This window comes from Protopterus annectens, chromosome 12.part0, assembly GCF_019279795.1.
Source record: "Protopterus annectens isolate FY-2018-M chromosome 12.part0, PAN1.0, whole genome shotgun sequence".
NCBI lineage: Eukaryota > Metazoa > Chordata > Ceratodontiformes > Protopteridae > Protopterus > Protopterus annectens.
This window is the reverse complement of record NC_056746.1, coordinates 168,795,491-168,818,398: the sequence shown is the minus strand read 5'-3', so window position 1 is coordinate 168,818,398 and position 22,908 is coordinate 168,795,491. Positions and strand designations below refer to the sequence as shown.

Here is a 22,908-nt window from a genome sequence, read left to right as displayed (position 1 = left end):
ATGTCCCACATGCATGCTGCTTGATGTGTGGAAGTGTACTCGAGGTCTCTGGGGCATGATGTGTGGAGAGACTGTAGCATTCTTGACCTAATATGGGGAGACCGGGCTATGGAACGGAGGTCGTGCTTGCACCTACATTGACAGCATGATACAGGTATTCAGTGGAGTTAGTGGCGTCTGTCCATACAGGGCATGTGTATAAGGCATGGTATTCCCTTTGTGGGGGACATTTGCAGACTCTACAGTTGCTGCAGGTGTCCAGTGGAGAACATAGCAAAAGGGCCACTGTAAGCATTTATTTGTCTACTGCAGGGATGGAAGAGAGAGTGCCATGTCCTTTTACTTGCTGGGTAACAAATTCAGGAGATGTAACACACCACAGTACTTTCTGATGTCAGTGGCACGGTTGTGGTAAACAGGCATGTAGTCCACTGCAATCACACCGTGGTTACCATCTGTGAGCAATATGCAGGGAACTACCAATATAGTGGTTGCTGCCTAGCCAAGTGCATTTGTGTATGAGACATGGATGGAGTCTTTTCTCTGAGTAATAGAAGGGTTGCCTATACTGTTCACCAATCCATAATGTCACATGTAGGGCTATGGATCATCTACACCAGCCTCTCTGGTGTTTGACATCCATTTTTCTTGTAAGGTCGACATTGTGACATATACTAAGTCCTCAACATAATAATTTAGCAAAACACACCCCACAATGCATCCTGTTATTACACAATCACAGCAACCTTCACACAGGATACTGATGACACACACACACACACACACACACACACACACACACTTGCCAGTACTAAGATTCAAACCCCTACCTAGCTATGTATTGCTACTGTAGTGTACTGCATTTAATGCTCATGCCACAGAGCTTATAGGATGGATGTTGTCCCAAGGTACTTCTAAGGTGAGGAACACACACACATACATATGCGCACACACACAAATACTTGCCACAGATGAGATTCAAACCCACACCTGTGTAGTTACTGCTACTACATTATCCAGCATTTATGGCACACACCATGGAGCTTACATGTTGGAGAGCTCTCCACAGGTATCTCTGAAGGTGACTAACATCAGCAGCAGTGCTAAAGGAGGAGTAACGGGAGCATAGTAGTAATTGTGAATGTTCATAATATCAGGTATTATCAAGGAAACACACTCACAGTTGCCACGTCTAAGATTAGAACTCCTACCTAACTAGTATGTTACACTATAGCATTACATAGCTATCGCAATCATCACGGAGCTTATGGGGCTGAGACATGGCCAGAGGGTTATTTCAAGGTGATTGACATCAGCAAGTGTGCTAACATGGGCAATGGGAAGTGCAGCGTGTGTGAATGGGCCATAAGCCAGTCCTCTGGAAACACACACACAACTTTACATTTGACAGGACTGGATATACAAATGCTAGATTAATACCGATTTGTACTACTATGTTACACAGTTATCACAAGCACCACAGACACTATAGGGCCGAGGGCTACCAAAAGCAAATGTCTACAGTGATTGACATTGGCCAAATGATGTGTGGTGGGATGGAAATCTCTGTCACTGTCTCTCTTCTCCACATCTGTGCATGTTTGATCTATTATAGTGTGTTGGCCTTGGGATATGTGTGAGCATTCCTATCCAATGTGTGTACAAAGCATGAATGGTGTGAACAGACATCTGCAACTGACAGATATGTATAGTCCACTGTCGTTGTCAGACACGGGCTTCATTATTCTAAGTGTAGGAGCATGCCCAGTATGATCTTCTGTATCAAGTGTGTGAATCCGTTCCAGGTAGGTTGTACTCCAGTGCAGGATTTTGTGCTCTACACCTACAGCTAGCAACCCATTTCTGCAGGATATATGTAGATAGGCTGACAATATGGAGTCACAATAAGCAAAAGATAGTGCGACACTAACTATTGTGTCTGTGCTGCTTGTACTACATGGTTGCTGTTAGCGGAGATATCCAGACATATGTACTGTTTTACACTGTGATGTACTAAGTCAACTACTGACAGATGTACTTATTTGCTCACAGTTATTTCCTGGGAAATACAAGATGAATGAAGCATTGTCCAGTATTGCGGTCTGCGGCCTACATATTCTTGCACACTCATGCCATTCTGGAGGGGTAGCTGATAGGTCTGTGTATACAGTCCAGCACCTTGGTACTGTGGTGGCTGAAGATCCCTTCCTTGTACATCTATCGACATACCAGAATGACCATATCCTGCTGTGGCCATACCTCTCAGCAGTACAGATTCGCCCAGGTTACCCAGAGGCAGGCCTCATATCTGGTCAGTCCCCCTTCACATTGTGGTTTACAAGGTTTGTAGCCACCCATTACTGCGTTTGCAGCCAGGAGTAGTATGGGCACACAGTTTCAGACTTCGCACACTCCATGGCGTCCATGCTTCTACACCCCCCACTCTGTCTATCCTCTTCCTAACATTATGTGAGTGATATCTGAGAAGTATCCCTATAGTTGTCCCTTCATCCTAGCGGTATTTAGGGGTTGATCCACAGTTCATGCAGTAGGACATGGTGGGCATGTTACTGGGATTTGTCGACATAGCTTTGCATGTGTATTCTGTTGACCGTGTTATGTTGTTAGTTGGGACCCCATGAGATAACATACATTGGCAGTACGGGTGAGGCACAGGCCTTTGACAGAGAACTGTAGGGCATTTGATAGAGACGTAGGCAAGTGCATTCCGTCACTCCTACAGTCCCAGGCTTCAAGCCACTGGATTCCCCTGGGGTGACAGGTAAGGGTGCAAGGTGTTAATGGCAACAGTTCCTGTCCATATTAATCCATTGTTCTGGATGCTGCTTACAGCTAGGGACACACCTGCATGGGCCACCTCTTCAGCATGCTGCATTCTGTGGGTATTCCCATAGGAAAGTGGGGGGGTCGCACTGTACTCATTCCAAACAGCAGGGATATGGCCTGTGATAAACCTGTGGCTGATGGTGGAGTGAGCCGAGTGCATGTGTAATATGGAAGCTTCTTGCAGCTGACTCAGATATACTTGTGACATTCCCCTTATGCTGCCTTGTGCAGGGACATAGGCAGTCTCTCATTACTTCATAACTGTGCCTTTTGTGGTCTGCCAGTGATTGGCCAGACTACATCAGTATTCCACACTACACAGACAACTAATGTGCTGCTAACCTGTACGTACAATTCCAAAGGTGTGGGCAGTTGACAGTTAAATTTTATGTATTCTGTCTAGGGAACTTCCACCTGTGTACTGTGTGTATGTCTGGGCCCACATTCATGGCATGTCCATCTTTCAGATAGTGACATTTATTGACATCTGAACAGAAGTATGGATGACTGCTGAACTGGGTTTTGCTGGGTTACATTGTGGTTGGCACTGCAGTTGTCGGAAAATGGCCCTGTCATCAAGAGTACTGGCCATACACCACCAAGACACAACCCTCCACGCCTACATGCTGACCACTTCCACACAATATACAACACACAACAACCTAACACACAGACTCCTGCATATTGTACACATGCACTAATCTATCCTGTAAATTGGGGCAGCTCAGGCAATCTGTGCTCCACCGTTATTCAACCCACACGTACATGTTACTGCATTTCTTACATAAGATTGTGTGTGTGGGGGGGGGGGCACACCTGACAACTGTAAACATTTGCTATGACTGTTCTGGTATTTCAGGTACTCTATTGGCTTCCATTTCGTTGGCATGTCAGTGGAGTACAGATCTTAGGTTTTATTGACCTACGTTTCAGACTTCTTACCCTTTAGAACTAACATACAACTGCCTCCTTCTCCTCACTGTGGGTTGGTCATCAGCATTCTCATCCTTACCACCCTCAGTCTCTTCCACATATTGATGTACGAGAGTGACAGCAGCCCTTATCATTTTGTTAGTTTTGGCAGATAAATTTCCTTGTCTGTGTACACCGGTGGTGTAGAGTTTGTGGGAGGAAAAGCAGAGCGAAAGGTGTTTGCATAGTTTGTGTGCTGGGCTGCTTCCTGTGTAATTGGCTGATTCTGATGCATTTCACCTGCCAGCTATGCTAGTTCTCCTTCATTGCATTCCTACTGCTGTTTTCCCTTCCCATTGCTTCCCATTTAAGCCCAGAGGCGCACCGCGCATACCCAGTGCTCAGATGTGAACAGAGCTACTATTTCCTGTGTTATTTTTTTTAAAAAATACCCGGTGCGTGGCACGCACACCCATTTAGGCAATGTAAACACTCAAAAAGAAAGCCAAACTAGAACTCTCGACAACACAATAGTTCAATAAGCACAGAAACAGTTCTAGTTAAAAAGTCACTATCCACAATTTATTTTCTATTATTCAAACACAAAATAAAATCACTGGTTTAGCGCTTTCATCTATGTGTTGTAGACTTCATCAGAACATAGTCTGCTAGTAACAATGGTCTTTATATAGTGTAAAAAAACCGCCAAAATTAGAAATTACATCAATGAGCTGTGCATCAGCTTAAAGTTGCAGATACATCCCAAAATACATTCATTAACATTAAAATACAATAATTAATTAAACTTTTATTGTTAGAAACTGTCATAAAAATGAATCATATGAACTTCATTGATTAATAAACCTTTTAAAGTGCTACATGTGCATTGTAAAAGATGTGCAAAAAATGTATGTGCAACCTTGCCTACGAATACTGCTTGAAATATCTAAAAACGCATTTAAAATATATGTCATCCCTAATAATAGAGTGCTGCTCTAAAATTAATAAACCTGGTTTAATTTAATTTATTCATAATATCTAATAATATGCAACATAAATATACAATATCCTAGTAGATGTAAAAAAATGTGAATAATATTTATTATTATGAGAATAAAAATACATGTACAGTACATTTAATTAATTTCATTAAATTAATTTCTTATGAGAGGTTTGGTGGGTATACATTCATTTAATCCCGGGGGTATTGCTGCATTTAACCTGATTTGCCATTTTATTTCTTTCTCTGATACTAGACCCTTAGTGTCTCCCCCCCCTGGGATTAGTTTTTATCACTTCTAGGATACCAAACAAGAATCCAATACAATTTGGATTACTATTTAAATGCCTAGACAAGGCATTGTTGGTATCCTTTTTACGTATGCAATATAGGTGATCATATATTCTTTCTCTTAATCTCCTATCCGTTTTGCCTACGTAAAAGAATCCACAGGTTGAGCATACTGCTAAATAAATCAAGTGTTGTGTTTGACAATTTCCTTTGCTAAAATATATCTTACTTCGAAGAATGTTGTCCAATATTACGCTCTCTTTGGTTATAATATTACTACACTGGTTACAATGGCCACATTTGGTAGTACCTCCTTTTCCAGAATATATTTTTTTGTTGTTCATGTTATTCATTCTTATTTCTAGTATGCTTTTTAAATTCTGGTCAGTTTTATATACATATATAGGCTTTGCTCCCAACTTGTCACTAATTCCATCATCACTAGTGATTATATTCCAATTCTTATCTATAATCCGTTTGACTTGATTAGCCTGCTTACCATACTTTACTATGCAGGCTTTTTGGAAGCTTTGGCCTTCTAACGCCTTGTTATAAGCACTATTCTTAGTATTAGTGAGTGCATTAGATGGACCTACACCCAACACTGGTGTGTACTTTTTCCCCCATTCCTTAATAACATACAAAGTAACATCCTGAACCAAATCCTCAGGGTAGCCTCTATCTATAAATAATTTCTTCACAAAATGCATTTCCTTAAGGAAATCCTCCTTGACCGTAGTCATCCTAGCAACTCTGATTGACTGGCCTTTGATAATGCTTTTTTTCTGGGAATACGGATGATTACTGTTATATTCAAGATAACTGTTACAAAAAGTTTCTTTTCTAAATAAGGTTTGCATAGATGGGGGCACAAGCTGCCCCCATTGCCACACCATTGTTCTGCTTATAATACTCACCATCAAAGTATATGAAATTATTATCCAAAACTATATTAATAAATTCATGTATTAATGCTTTCTTATCTTCACTTAGTGCACTAAAGTTATACACACTTTCCATGAACCTAGTAATACCTTCCTCCTTAGGTATACATGAGAATAGGTCTTTTATGTCTACACTAGCAAAAAGTAATTTCTGATTCCATAGTTCATGTGTAAACTTCCCCAAAAATTCCCATGAATCTTTGATAATATGTTCACTATTCTTGTATATGCTCTTGAGCCACTGATCAATAACTTTCCCATATGGAAAGTTCTTACTATACGTTCCTGCAATAATAGGTCTCAGTGGTGGATCTACGATATCCTTATGTACCTTAGGTATACCATTAATAGTGGCAAGTACTGGGTATTGGACTTTTAAGAAATCATATAATTCCTGGTCTATTCTTTCGTCCAATAAGTATTCTTCCAAATATAGATCTAATCGCCTATGGGCTATATTAATTTGATTCAAGGATGATCTTTCATACTGATGGATGTTGTTTAAAATATCATTTCGTTGTACCTAGTTGTCTCCATTAATACTATTCTGCCCCCTTTATCTGGTACCAATATTTTGATGTTAGCAACCTGTAATTCATTAATTAACTTATCAAAATATTTGTCCCAATCAGTATAAATTGTCTCCTTAAGGCTCTTATTTTTCAGCTGGTATATTTGCTTGCTTATGACTTTCTCAAATGTAGCTATGGTATTGTGCATAGGCGGAATAAACTTACTTTTTCTCCTTAGTGCACTTGGAGTGGTGTAGGAACTTTTATTATCTTGAAAAAATAAACTAAGGTTTAATTTCCTTGTATATAATTTTAGTTCCACTAGTGCATCAACATAATCAAACTTGCCCTTCGGTATGTATTTCATACCCTTGGAGAATACCAAAAAGTGCTCCTTATTAATCTTAACAGGTGTATAGTTATATATTTTAAAGTCATTCCACATGTTAATGACTCCATGTCTTACTATATCTTGTCCTTCTTGCTCATCTTCTATTGCACAACATCCTATTTCTTCCAAAATTTCTTCCCCCTGTATCCCCTCTGGTTGTTTCTGTAATTTCCCTTGTTCGCAAAATCTTCCTCTAAAAAATCATTTCCATACCCCCTGTCCTAATATGTATCTTGTCTCTCTACATGTATATCTGTGTATCCATGCTGTTCTTTATCTACTCTCATATTCCACTTGTATGCTTTACAACTAGCATACTGGTTAGTATCACAAATAAATTTCTTACATTTCCTTTCAAAAATTCTTTTGGAATTATTTTCAGCATATGTATATTGTTTATTATATAACTGTTCCCACTGAGGGAAAATTAAATCCTTTGTAATGTCTTCATTCATTCTCTCCACCTCCTGTAATAAATTACTAATTTTGTTATCATTGCAAACTATAATGAATTCCATAAACTGAATTCCAAACTTGTCAAACATTTTGTTACATGCTTCAATATTTACATCATTTAATTCCACACCTATAGGCTGTTTGAAAAAGCGTAGCCCCATTGGTACAATCCCGCTTGATATACATTTTCGCAAATATAAATTGTCAATCTGTAGTCCTTTAATTTGCGTTAATTTTTTGCCAAAGTTATAAATAACATTCTTTAAATTGGAATAGGACTGCCCCTGTATTCCTTCCCTTGCTTTGGCATTCTTGTTAAATTCAAAATCAAAAGTTAACTTAAAAAATTGTCTATATTATTATTGGTATGGGACATACCCACTGTGTTAACTTCCTTATGTTGTTTGTGTGTGTCACCAGTATCTTTCAGTCTGTTAGACCCTTCCATTCTACTGGCGACTGTAGAATATGTACGATTTGGCGGTATTCTTTTCGATCTTGCACCAGAAAATAAGAAAAAGTCCTCCGATATGTTCGCCTCTTTATCCGACCCAGAGAGGTGGCTGCCTTCCCGGTCCTCACTCCTCTGATCCGGTCTCCGCCCTGTGTTGAAGGATTGCACTGCCTCCATCACTCGCTGGCCGTTAGGTATGTCCTCCGAGCTATCATCCTCAATTACGGAACGTGGTGATGTCATCATATCGAGCCCCGTAATAGGAATGTAAACACTGCTAGGCAGCCTCAGACACACAGCCCTTCCTTAGCTGTGCTTAGCTAAGGGCAAACACGGGCCGCAGAGCTCCGATAAGCTTACAGCATGCATGACACTTCCGCTTATGAGGTCATCTACCTCTTATGCTTATACCATGGTGTTGCTGCACCTACACGGTTAGGTGCAAGCTAACACTGGGGGGAAATCTGCGATTCAGTATCAATCCTCTCAATTGCATAAAACTGACTGCTAATGCAGGGTTACAAAACTGACAGTCTTCACCCATTATTCCATGGTATTGTTTGTTGTCTTATGCATGCCATTGACTATTATGGCAGAATGCTGAATTTGGTTTAAAAGCTTATTTCCAATGTTTTTCATTACTTTGGGGTCGATCCCGCTTTACGCACTGCTGCCCTAGGCTTAAACGGCCAAAATCTGCCCAAAAAAAAAAAAAAGTAGTTTTTTTTTATAATTTTGCAACTATTTCCCATGCCAATGGCCATATACTTGGCCAGTGGCATGCCTACTACATTGAATACATGCTTTCTACATTGAATACATGTTTTCTTTAGAGCTGTCATGCCTCCGTTTTGTAATTTGCAGAAATGTATTCAGTTAGTAGCCGAATACATTTCTGCAGGTTACACTTTTCCTGCACAGACGCCTGCCTGCTTCCTGGATCGCTAATTCACCTCATTTGCATGGTTTGCACCAGCAAATGGAATAAATAGCATACAGGAGCTGTGTCTGTGCAGGAATAGTGCAGGAGCGCTCATGCACATCCCAGGAGCTCGTTCCTGGATCACTAGTCAGGCATATTGCATGCAGCAGCTCTTGCTCTATTCCTGCACGCTGTGCAGAGCTTGCTAAAACCCGAGGTATATGTATCCCTTCATCTTCCTTTTCAGATTCAGAATCTTGAATCTCTTCAAGAAAAAAGGTCTCTCTTTCTTTCACCAAAAACTACTTTATAAGAAAAAGGATCAATACCCTGAATATAACACTCAGCCAGACCCAGTAAACTACTCCTAAGGAAATTTGAGGAGTAGTAGATATAGGTTTAGTTTTCTGTTCCATTTTGTTTTGACAGAAAAAAAAATATTCTGAGTTATTAATGGCTACAGCAGCTCCCCAGGAATGGGCACAGCATTCTGAAAAAACAGGGAAGCCTTCTCTGTCCCCTCTCCGAGGACCAGCAAGAGTGGCTCTTCCTTCTCCACTGACAGGACCCCAACAGCCATGGTGAACGTGGTTACCCCTGCCCTGTAGTAGGTGTAGATGCTACACTAGAGGGATTCTGGGTAAAACAGGAGTGGTCCGAAGTGCAACTAATGGCCATAGTAGAGAGTCACCCACCAGCAGTTAAGGCTCAAGGACCAACTGTGGAACCAAGAGTATGTTCCATGGCCAAGCTGAAAATGGTGCCTCTTTCCTATGGAAAACTAGCAACAAAAGCTGGTAAAACAAACATCTTCAAAAGTTACTTTTGTCTCATAAAAACAAAGTAAAAAGCACTTCAAAAACACTTTGCCATCCCCAAAAATTAAGATTTCTCCACAGGAAAAAAAAATGTTTTTCTATTACCTTAAGCAAGTTTTATACCGACAGAAAAAAAAGTGCTCTCCTTTAAAAGTACAATGAAAACTGAAGCAATAAAAAAAATCTGATGCAGCATTCTGACCTTCCAGTATAGAGGCAAATTTTTAGTCCACGGCCCCACTAACTACAGTTCAAGAACTGAGGAAATATGACAAACAGAAAAAGGATCTCAGACTCGCAGCTTATTATGCAATAGGCAACCTATTTAAAGCCTAGCCACTGTAGTCGCACTGTTACAAACAAATTTCTCTTCCTATTCATAAGTGATGGGAGGGAGTTTCCCATCCATTTGTCTAAATTGGACTTGAAAATAATGAGCTTGAGTTCCGGTTTAAAAAATAAAAAAAAAATACACAGGAGTTTGTCTCACAAGTAGGAAATTGGTATCTGTCACATCAACAAGTCCTAATTATGCTGCAACACAGATTTAGTCACTACAATCTCATGGGGTAGCAACTAATCCTGCAGATATGCAATAAATCAAGCAGGAGTGGGTCATTTACAACTCTGTAAATCAATCATGCAAGAGTCTTTAAGAGACAAACTCTCTTGGTAACTTAGGGAGCTCATATCAGAGGAGATTTCTTTTTGAGGAATCAATTTATGTTTGGCAAACTTGTTTTGGTGCTTGGAGAGGCAGAAGCCAAAGGATGCATTGTATTGTAATCTGGGTTTGATAAGGGAGGAGTAGGAGGGGAATGAAACTCTTGACTGACAGGAAATGGTCTTCATCAAGATATTCATTTTAAGACAGTGAACACATATGTTCAAAGGAGAGTTTTTGTTGCCTTGGTGAAGAAGGCATGGTGTGTGAATCTGGTTTCTGGCTGAATGGCCTTACATAGAGCAATAACAATTGAAGACAAAGTGGAGAAGTTGACAGTTCTGTCACATGAAGCTCCATAGCTTCATGAAAAAAGAAACCGTGTTGAAACAGCCGTTTGTTTTGTAAAAATATACAATTCTGAGTTTTCACAGCAGAATGAGGGTATGACAGGAAAAGGACACTGTTTACTTGGTAATGTAGCTCGATACCAAATACATATTTTTATTAAGGCTGATCTAAGCTTTAGTGAATGGTATGTAACTTGCACGTCTTTGAAATGCACAGCATATATGATGCATGATTCTAGCTATAATAATGTTTAAAAAGTCAACCTTTATCGCTTTGTGGCATTTTACTACTATATGCTTGCTTGTTTATTTATGCTTTGTCCACTGGGTTAGCCCCACTAGGAAAGTGGCCTCTTTTCAAGGGAGACGCAAAGTATTTATAATTTGGCCAGGTCATCAGGAAACTTCACCTACTCTCTTTAATAAGTGGATCTAAACAATCCTATAACACCAAAGATGCCACCAACTCAAGCAGATAGGACCATGGTTAAACATTTCATCTAAAAAAAGATTGCCCTCTTCATTAAGGCTTAAAAGACTTTGTTTTTTATGGTTAGCATGGTTTAACAGAATTTTTTTAGTGTGGGAGTTCTATGGAATTGCATAAATTGATGCTCCCTCTCATTGGTGCCATCCCAAAGTTGCTCGACTCCTTGCCATGTTTGCACTGAGAAACTTTAGGTGGTCTTACAGAACTGCTAGTACTGTCAGCAGTAGCTACAATCCATCTTATTTAATGTTTGTGCAGTTGCAAGGATGCAGAGAACACAGTTGAAAGACAAGCTGAGCTGACAGATTGGCACCTGCTTAGCAATACAATCCCCTGACAGAAACTGTTTTCTGTTACCATTTCCTTGTACTGCAAGTTTCAAACTTGCAATGTAATGATACAGGAAGAACTCTGCCATACAAATGGATAATTATAGGGAGTGAAGTTAACTTCATCCTACTTTCCTGAGAAGGAGAGCCAACCATATTAAGAGTTGGTAGCACAGCTTCCCCACAAGAGCCATGGCACCAGTGGTGTAACCTAGAGCTCTGTTCTAGGACCACTTCTATTTCGCATTTGCTTCTCTGATGTCAAACCTGACACTAAAGGCCTTTGGCTGGTCAAGCTTGGAGAAATCAGCAACCTGTTTGAAAACATCCTCCAACAGGACCTAACTCAGGCAAACTTGTAATTTTAAGATCATGGTCTAAATCTCAATGCCAAAAATGAAGCATGACAGTTTGAAACAGGAACTCTGGTGCACTTACTCCATAAACACACCCCTTAAAACAGACCATCATTATCAACCTTGTCACCTTTTGAGGGTGCAGGCATAGTTTTCTTAAACTGGGCAGCCAGCCCACCAAAAAGACATTCCTGATCATCTACCCTTCCAAAGACTGTATTCTCAATCCTTACTCTTTATTTATATCAGGATGACAGAATTTCACCTCTATCGCTGCTGTCGTGTTGAAAAGTGAACATCTATCCTAGTCTGTGAGCATTATGGGTTTTACTTTTTAGGCTTTACTCCAGCCAGTCACTCTGTATAATGCTCAAAAAAAGCCAGTAACCCAAGCAGACTCCCATAAAAAGTATAGTCCAAGGTGCTGCAAAAGACTAAAGTTATTATTAGACCACAGCAGCTGGCGCCTTCCCGGTGTCAAATAAGGGAAACTGCACAAAGTCCTATCATCTACCTCAACAGAAGGAAAGCAATGGATACTGACAACCATGTCCTACACATTACTGATTCTAAAAAAAAAAAAAAAAGTCAGGGATGATAGTCATACAAAGTATGACGCAAAATCCATGGGTTAATAAGCAAGTACTAGGCTAGCTACCCTTGAGGGCCATTGATGCAGCAGTTAACATTATCGCCTCACAGCAAGAGGTTCTCCGGTTCGACTTGCAGCTGGAGTGCCTTCTGTGCTGACTCTGCATGTCCTCCCTGCATTTGTGTGGGTTTTCTCCAGGTGCTCTGGTTTCCTCTCTTGGTACAAAGACATGTGCTTGGAGAGGTTCTCCCTGGGCCACCACTGAAAATTGGCTCGTTCCAAGTTGGACTTTCCCAGTAAACAAATAAAAATAAACCTAGCCAATTTCCCTTTTTGTGCTTGAAATAACCTATTCAATTTGGTTAAAGATTGGCCTTAGCCATCCCATGGGCGATAATTACACATTACCTCTAAAGAAAGTAAATGGGATTATACTATAGATGCTTTATCCCATGCATAGGTTACTCAAAGTATTAAGGAACTGCCTCTGTCCATTAGTAGTACAGGGAGGCAGTCTCGGGGTGTATTTTCCGTTTCTCTTTCACTTTTTTTCAGGAAACCAGACAGATCTGAAGACAGTGGTAACACTGCATATTTTCCAAAACACAATACACTACATTATTCAGACATGCTTACTTTTATGGCATCCGATGTGTAAGTAAGGTGCCCTATAGCCACAAGTGAAAATACACTCTTGTGGCTGTTATTTCATCTCTTTTGGTGATCATACATCAGAGTGATTGTCATAAATGACTATATGTTTACGAAGTATTCTGTGGATGAAAATAAAAAGGACAGTTGCGGTAATCACTGCTTTGGCTTATTGGGGTGGGGACAATGTATCACATGTAACAGCTACAAGATAAATATGACTGAGCATTTTTTCTTTGACTTTCATCACAACACAGCATCTCATGAGTACCCAAGTGGTGCATCTTTCAGGGAGTATGGAGGCAGGATGTGTGTAAACATATGGCAGTTACATGCATTTTACTTTCTTCGAAATAACACATCAGAAATATGCTTAGAAAGTGGAAATATTTGTTTGGGAGGTGAGACAGTGTATAAAAGTAAGGGAAATTACATGATTCATGCAAACAATCACTACAGTTAGCTGCAGGGAGTATAGGAGTCCAAGAAATAAAGGCTGAAATAAGTTAGTACGGTTATTTTTTTTTTCATGTTTTCTATAAAAAAAAAAAAAACAGAGGTATGCACTGGTGGATTTTTTTTTTGGCGGGGGGGGGTAAAAGTGAGGAAGCTTGGCGCATGTTAAAGTAGAAAGTCATTACATGAACCAGTCAAATAAAAATGATACTGCTTGCTGGGGTTTAGTGTGCGTGTCTAACAACAGCACGTTGAAATATGCCACTGTAGCGGTTACATTTGTCATTTTTATTCTCAGTGAGACATCTAAATTACAAAGAACATGGGTAACATTTTAGGATGCAAGTAATTTATAAAAGCAAAAGCAGTTCCAGGATCACTTATGAATGATTATGAATATGTACCTTTTCAAAAAGACTACATTCCAATGAGACAAGATGTGTGTTTTACACACAGGAAGCCCCTGAATGCTTCATTAGGAATGGCCATTATAGCAACTTGTATGCTGCAGACATTCAGCACTCGAGACTTTTTTTCCCCTCACAAGACAGATATTACACTCTATGACAAGCTAGGAGCCATGTGGCCACTACTCACAATAATGTAAATAATAAATGTGCACCAAGCCCAAATTTGACCAGAAGAAAAAAACAGCATTTCATCAGCCATGGCAACATTTCTTTCAGTGCACATACAGGGAATACTACATTCTGTGTACTTACAAACGCGGTCTGTGCCATGTAAAACACAATGGAGATGCAGGGACGTCTTCGGGACAGAACGGCATTACTGAGTGAGTTATTTACCCAACATCTTAATACAGACTTCCCTTTTTGTTTTGTAACACTATGAACTGCCTTTGAGGAACTGACATACAGCCTCTTATACGAAGCTAGTAAACCTAGTGTTTGAGGGCTTTTATTGCCACAACCAAACACCACACTGTTTCCACCTGGTGCCTAATAAAACTATTAAGCGATAATGAAATTCAGGTGAGTAAAACAGGAAAGCACATTTTGTAGATGACCACCTTGTTGTCACTACCTTAAAGTTTCAAAATAAAATATTAAAAATGGAACAAAATGCAACCCTTCATACACAGGCACCTAAGAAGTAGCCACAACATTGTGCTCGATTTCCATTGTTGCTGTTATGATCAACTTATGCTTGCTATGCAGAAAACAAAAATGGTCCAAAACACTTTCTACACAGTTGTCTACTACAATACCAACAACTCCACAACAAAGAGGCATAGTACGTGCAACACTAAAGGTCAGGGACATGTTCCTGGCTCTGGTCACTAAGGTCAGGGGATGTGAGTGAGAATGCACAGGCTCATAAGGGAATCAGCAGCTCTCAGATCATCAATTAAAGGAGAGAGATTAGTTTAGAAGAGAAATAACCCCCCTGTGTCTGAATGACTGCTGCATCATGAATAACATTCCCTCTAGTAATATGGACTGAATGCAGAATAAAGGAAGTGGCTAGATGGTTGGCAGACAAAAAAAAAAATCATACTGACAACACACCTCTTAGAGTTGACCCAGCAGTCAGGGACTTAGGGACACACATATATAATCTAGCCTTTGATCATCACTTGTCTACAGTGGTGAGGAAATCATTCTATGTTGTGCAACTTATAAACAAAGGTATGGCATCCAAGTCCAAGGAAGTCACTGGTTCCAATGTATTCAGCATTCATCAGACTGATCATGGAATACAATGCCCCCGTTAGTATGTACCTCACCAGGCATATCCAACAACTGGAACGTCCACAGAGGTTCCTCTCTAAAAGAATACAGGGTGCAAGTAATATGTCCTATGTAGACTGCCTCACGGACCTATCCCTGTACTCTATCTCCTACAGGCTTTTGAGAGGAGATCTATGCCTGGCATACAGGGCATTGTCAGACCCCACTTTGATAGACCTCCTGCATATCCACAAAACAAAGAGTATGGGAATTAAACATTCTAAAGAATTAACCTTGCCTGTGATATAAAACAGGACCTACCCAGTCTATGGAACAGGCTCCCCATCTATGAGAAACAGTTTCTCCCTAACCCAATTCAAGTGCAACTTGGACAATTGGATGGGAAACCGGAAATTCATCCCTGGTTTGGCATCTACGTCTCTAATGCAAACAGGTAACGTATAAATGGTTCATCTCCCAGGCCCATGCCTACACTTATCAAGGGTATCAGAACTTGTCAGAGATTTGGGATGCATGGCTAGACTAAAAAGGCCCTTAGCCTAGTAAACACCTATGAACAAAGGATCAGCAACATCAGTATGGAAAAGGGGCGTGTTCCTGGCAGAAGTCAACATAAAACTTCTTTTCAATTTTCCCTTTACATCTTCAAAGTGATTTGAAGATCGTTAGAAGTCACTCTAGCAAAAAAAAAAAAAACTCACTCTAGGAGCTAGTGAAAATGGAGCAGCCATGCTGTCAACTTGAGGAAGTACAGACCTGGATCAGTCAACAAATGCTGCAATCGAAATGGAACAGCTAGACAAAACTTCAAAAAAATTGGGATTGCGAAATTTGCCTTGGTTACCAAGAAGCAACCAGAATCACCTGCACCTTTGAAGCCATGGCTTTGAAAATAAATTTATAAGCAGAAATTGACCTTTGGGTCAAGTCTGCATCAGTGTATCCTTGCTCATCACTGGGTGAGAACTTGAGAATAGTCTCTAAAATTTGCTGTTTGTGAGGTACACAAAAGATGGTTTCCTACAGACTGTTGAAATGTGATCTCTGCCTGGCACGCAAGGCATCCTTGGATTCCATTCTGATGAACTTTTTGCATATCCGCAAAATAAATATGCATCAGAATTACTTGACCTAGGGATTTAAAAACTTTGCTTGTAATGTAGCAAATAGGATACGTTGGAGAACAAGCATGTGAATCAGAGAATTCTTCCTTCTCTGGAACAGGCTTCCCAACCATGTAAAGTAGAACTCTTTACACCCTAGGTCTCACACCTAAGTACTGGTTATGTGAGAAGCCTACTGCCAAATATGATTAGAAGTTATATCCCATGTCCTTAATAGGTAACACATACTCTATTTTCCATGCTCCCATAATGCAAGTGCATACTGGTCATAACTAGTGATCATGCATGACTTGCATGGTCAATCCAGAATCACTTTTCAGTGCCGCAGCCCCCACCCCACCCCCAAGTTTAACATGGCCCTCCACATAAAAACTCTAATGCTACTGATGTGCAATTTCAAGTCTGCAATGTTACAGTATACATGCAAGCAATTATAAATTTATTTTTATTTGAAACAACTGTTGGTGTCATTCCAGAAGCATCCAACATGTCGGAACAAACAGAGATGCCAGACAGTCTGACTTGCTTCACAAAAGATGGCCTGCACCTGGTGTTTCAAGGCTTCCGCACACTGGCTCAAACTTTCTGCCATCCTTCTAGGCAGTGGCATCTAAGGAATATTTGTCAATGATCACATCACCTCCAGAAAGATTCTCAGAAATCCAGAAACTGAACCCAGATTTCCATATCGCCTTAAACAAGGCAAACTATCAACTTATAGTATCTTACGGGACAATGTCAATGCTCATCTAAACGATCATTTAAAGATTTCTAAAATGTACGAACTCACCATTAACAAGAACTGTACAATACTGAGAAACTTCAATTATCCTCAATACAGTTGTTAGTTAAACCTACTCAAAAACATCATATTCTCAACCCTTTTCTTATGAATATAGTCAATTCATGCACTATTTACTGGTATCCCCTTTCCCAGACAAGTTAAACCATAAACAAGTAACATTCACCTTCAAAATCTGTAATGTTCTGGCAGCAAATCTCTGAATTCAAAGTAGTCAAATCTCACTCACCTCATTTAAAATTTCATGAGGAGGATCCAAAATCCATCTATGACTGCATCAGCCACAATGATTACACAGCAGCTAGCGTCACAAAGGAGACCCATTGTCCACTTATAATTGTCAGCCCCAACCAGGGAAGATTATAATCAGAAATTCAAAAACAAAACCACTGTGAAGGTCCACCAAACAACTTTTTTATTGTAAAAGAACTTAAATTATACAGCAGATCCAAAACCCTTCACATCTCTTTTTTTTTTTTTACTTAAATATTTGTTTACTGGAAAGTCCAACTCTGTACGTGCCAATTTCAGTGGAAGCTCGGGGAGAAATGCTCCAGATGCACGTCTTTGTAACATGGGAGGAAACCCACATGAACACAGGGAGGATATGCAGACTCTGCACAGAAGGCACCCCAGCCGAGAATCGAACCGGAGAACCTCTTCTGTGAGGCGACGATGCTACTGCTGCACCACTGCACCTTCCATCAAAGGACAGTATCATAAATATTACTAAAAACTTGAAAAATAGTATTAGGTCTACTAAAGCAATTCAAGAACTTACGTTAGCATTGGAAGCAAAGGATAATTACAAATCCTTTTTTTCTCTACAGCAGGAAATTACGACCCATCACCACACACCTCTCTAAACTTACTCAAAGCATCACTTCCCATTCGGATCTATAGATTATTTTATTAATTTATTTACTGATTCACATTTGATTACTGGGAAATTCTGACTGAGGTATGAGCTCACTCTCAATTTGGAACTTATCTACAAGCAAATACAGTAAGTGCTAACTTTATCCCCAATACTTCTATCCAAAGTCCACAAATCCCTTAACCCCCCCCCCCAAAAAAAAATCACAATCATATTCTTAAGGTGCTATCTAAATACTAAAAATACTTCTTCAATGTGCCTGACAATATATCTAAATGTAAAGTGTCACGCATGCCCTCAAAGAGTCAAACTGTTACTTTTTAGTGACAGGTTCTCTCACTCTGAAACTCAGCACACCACAGGGGTAATGCCCCTCCATGAGGTTGGTCCTTCTACTAGCATAACAGTCTGAAAAGCTTTCATCTACAAAAACCATGGAAAGTATCATAAGTAACCCCAAACTATGACACAGACCTTATTAGGCTTTGATCCTCAAGCAGTACGACTTTTCCAGGGGAAGAGCCTGCCTAATGAATCTTCAAGAGGGTTACACAGGCTGTCAACAATGGTCATGCTGTTTGCATGGCAAATCTTGGCCTGGCCAAGACATTCGACACTATACTGCATGCAGGCATTACGAGTAAGCTAAATGTTTGAGATTTCCATGGGGCAAGACGGACAGTAAACTGGCTAAAAGACAGAACCCATACAGTATGTGAGTGAGTGAGTGAGTGTGTGTGTGTCAGACACCTCATCAAAAGTAAGAAGGTAACCAGAGGTGTCCTGCACGGCTAAGTGCTGGGACCCCTCTCTTTTAGCATCTACTTTTCCAATCCCCAGACCGTGAAACAGGACCTGTGGTTAAAGTGTGCAGATTACTGCAATCTGGGAGTTACTGTCAAGCCCCATCCCACCCCCCCTCACAATCATAAACAGGAGCACTTATAAAAAAAAACGGTTGTACTGAAAACGTGCTCAAATTATACAAAAAAATGCAATATTTTTCAGATATTGCAGACAATCTCGCTACTCAGCATACAGTACAGTGCAGACAATACCCCACTAAAAAAGAGCAGAGGTAGGGACCTTGGAATTTCTGTTACCAATTCACTTTTTTTCCAATCATCATGTGACAACAGTAGTCAAAAAAATCGTACTTAGTGCCGCTAATTGCCAAGAGATTATCATCCAGATTTAAGTATACGACCACTGTCTTATATTCAACATTGATTGAGTAAAACTATCCCTTTTGGTGTACGCCACTAAACGGATCAAACAACCAATAAACCCCAGAAGGTTCCTAAATAAGATGATCGTGGGATTAAAGACAATACGCTACCAAGAGAAGCTGGCAGCATTCTCCCTTAATTCAGTACAATGATTCACTATAGCCTTCCTTATATCCACAAGTCTAATACTGACACATATACCACAATCAGGGACCTAAATCAGCTGATAAATTAAACGCGATGGATATGTTGATTCTGCAGCTCCTCCCACGTCATATTTTGCGTTACATATACATACATATATACGAATATACATACACATTTACACATATGTACATACATACAAACTATATAGAATACAGCTATATATAATATACAAGCTACTCTACATCAGTACTGAAGTGATGAGACAAGGATGACACGTATAACAACTACTCTGGATGGTTGAGTTATCAAATATAGTTAAACAATTAAAAACAAAAGACGTAAAAGCCGAAGTTGCATACGTAATTAAGTCACTATCATGAGACCAAAACTTATGAGAGATATACTAGAACTGAAGTGATGAGTCAAGAATAAGGATAACACCTATGACAGCTACTTTGGACGCCAGATAAGGTATCTAAAAGCATGAAAGTTGGACTCCTCAGGTACTATCGAAGAAAATTACTTCATTAAGAGAATATCACAACATGTCCCAAGACTTCCTGCAGCATGACGGCACAACACGTTGTACAGTTTTCCAGGTAAAGGCCCATTATTAAACCCGGCGAACTATTAGCCCAAGTCCAACTCATTCTTATACAAGTTCAACAGTCTGCAAGACAGCATCAACGTACTACAACCCTTACCTTATCCAGTTCCTCACGGCACACCGCACAGTAGCGCTGGTCACACAGGACCCGCATTTTCGTTGAACAACGGTAACAAACCGGGTGATCACATTTGCCCAGGGCAAGCAATTCCAGGTCCTGACAGCAGAGCACACAGTTTCCCTCATTATCCGGAACTTTCTCTACGGCAGCCATGATCCAGTGGTCCTACAGTAAGCACAGAAGTCACTCGTTACCAAGTTACAGTTGCTTCAGTGAATACTTCCACCTAAATCCAAAAACGTTTCGCTGAGCTGGAAACGAAACTTCCATACAGTTGCCCGCCCGGTGATGTCACGAAGGAAGGTACACTCGGAAATGAATGGCACTGTCACCGGAAGCTGCTACAACCATAGTAACCCTACAACACTTAGGTTTGCTTTGTAGTTAAAGTTATTATCGGTGGTGTTATATCATATCCTTTAAGCTGTCACTGTCCGTATATTTTTAATAATTATAATGAATTGAACTCCTTAACGCAATATCTCTCCTCTTCAACTAAGTACAAGGTTCAAAATCTTCCACCGCTACAAGCTGCTTTCCACCACGTCAAAACTAACACCTCCATACAAAAGCACACTTACCTATATAACTAAATACAAATTACTAGCAAAACCACTTACTCGTAAAGACTTTATATAAGCTACTACCCTATCCCCCTCCACCTACTGCCTCGGTTATTAGTGCTCGCCAGACATTCCACCAATCTACACAACTAACAACCTCGTAATTCTTTACATTCACAACACTGCCCCATCTACTCCTCCTCACTATTTTAAATATTGTCCAATTACGTCCCCTTCGTGGGCGGATTTGGCATAATGGTTAAGGTCTTCAACTAGGATTACCACCTGTCCCACTTTGCGAGGGACAGTCCCTGTTTGGGCAGTTGTGTCCTGACAAAAATTTTTAAAAATGGCAAATGTCCTGAGATTTTAGGACAAAATTATTTCCTATATTTTATGTAATAGTTGCATAAAACAGTTATTCTGTATCTAAAATACCTAAATGTTATAAGAAACAGAATAAGCAACTAAAATGCTATGACCGTGGGTATGTGTTGGCCTGTAAAATCTGATGTTTGTCCTGAAAATGTTCCACTTTGGCCATTTGAAAAGGTGGCAACCCTATCTTCAACTTATAGACACAAGTTACAGGATTTGATCCTGATCTCTGTTATACAAAACTTTCTCCATCATAATCCATCTCCCTATATTCAGCTATTACTGGCTTACAACCTTTTACATTCAAACATGAAAACCAAATACTCCCCCAGAATCATCTCATTCAAACCAAAATCCCACAACTACATTAATAGCTCTCTACTATAAACTGAACACACATGCTTGGCCTTACTGAAGCTAACACTGCCTCTCTCGAATTCTCAGACATTAATTCCTTTCTAAATACCCATGTCACCATAATTACCAGACTCTTCAAGCACAGCAAAACTGATTTGCTCACCCAAGATCAGAAAACATTAATGCAACTCTAGGATGAAAATTAGCAATATCGGAAAAAAACCTACTCCCTCTAGCCAAGAACACCATCATCTTGCATAACATCACCAAACAGGCAATTTGCAACATAAAGCCAAATACCTGAAATAAAAACAAATATCTTTCCTAAATTCCCTTAAAATTGTGACAAGCGGTTAATAACATCACAGGAATACATCTTCCTAAAGAAGTCCACACCCTTGGACACATAAGTTGTCAATCTGGCAACTCCCTTGGACACATACTTTGTCTGTTTAGCAACATTTCACCCTCACATTTTCTGAAAGAGTCCACAACACCACCACAACCAGTTGAACAGAAATACCCCATCCCCAATATCTTTTACCATTCTACTTCTCTGTAGCTAAGCAGTTCACTCAATTGTTTGAATAAATTCCATTGGACTCATCTTCTAGTGCCTGATAACATTTGTCCATGGATTCATTATCACTCTAATCACATATATAACCTCTGCCTCAATAGCAAAACCTTATCAGACTTAAGGCACTAAGAAGAGACTTTCAAAAGCCTCATCAAACTGATCTTTTAGAACTAAACAAATGGCTCTACCCTCCCACCAAAAAAAAAAAAAAAAAACTACTCAACCAAAACAAAAACTATGCTCTTTGGCACTAAGAAGAGACTTTCAAGAGTCCACAGGACCCTCATTATTACAGACCTAAGCAACAATCATACTGAAACTTCCACATCATTTAGCTACCTTATTATTTGACACAATCACTCCCTCACTTACCAAGTGCAGATACAAAAGCTCATATTAAAAATCAACTACTTTCTGGGTCTAGAAACTCTCTCAGTTCTTCTCTCCACCATCTAGGACTGCTGCAGGCAAAGGCATTTTGCTTACACACTTGGAATATGGCCTACTTTTGTTTGCCACCACTTCTAGCAGAAATACAACCACCCTACTGACCTTCTCCAATAAAATATGCCATTTTGTCACCAACTCCACTCAGCATGAACATTACTGACTTAGAGTAGCCAAAACAAAATGGCTACCAGTTCAAGCCAGAGCCGGCGTCTTTCTAGGTTCCCTGCTCTACACATTGATCCAGCTAGACTCCACTTACTATGAAACTTCACTTACTATAAAACTTATCACATCCACCTCAACCTATAATGTCAGGAATCAGGCTGAAACTGGCCTCACATGCCAAATCCCAGCTGTCAAACTATAGACTTCTTTTCATAGCTTCTCTGTTCTTGTTCCTAAGCTTTGGCCATTACTTCCCCATTTGATCTCACAGAGATTACAAACTACTGTACACTTAAGCCTCATTTTAAGAAATTTCCTGCAAATCAATACAAATGCAAATGTCATAATGCAGGATATATCA

At 39.9% G+C, this 22,908-nt stretch overlaps 1 protein-coding gene across 1 annotated transcript in view; it reads right to left on the bottom strand.

Moving 5' to 3' along the window:
• The window catches only part of ZNF598 (zinc finger protein 598, E3 ubiquitin ligase), an 824,015-nt gene extending 803,629 nt beyond the window's left edge, over positions 1-20,386 (bottom strand). The window contains exon 1 of the mRNA XM_044088900.1: positions 20,031-20,386. Within this exon, the coding sequence (XP_043944835.1) occupies positions 20,031-20,207 (177 nt within the window). The 5' untranslated portion in view covers positions 20,208-20,386. The remainder of the gene's footprint in view (positions 1-20,030) is intronic.
• Positions 20,387-22,908: the final 2,522 nt, after the last annotated feature.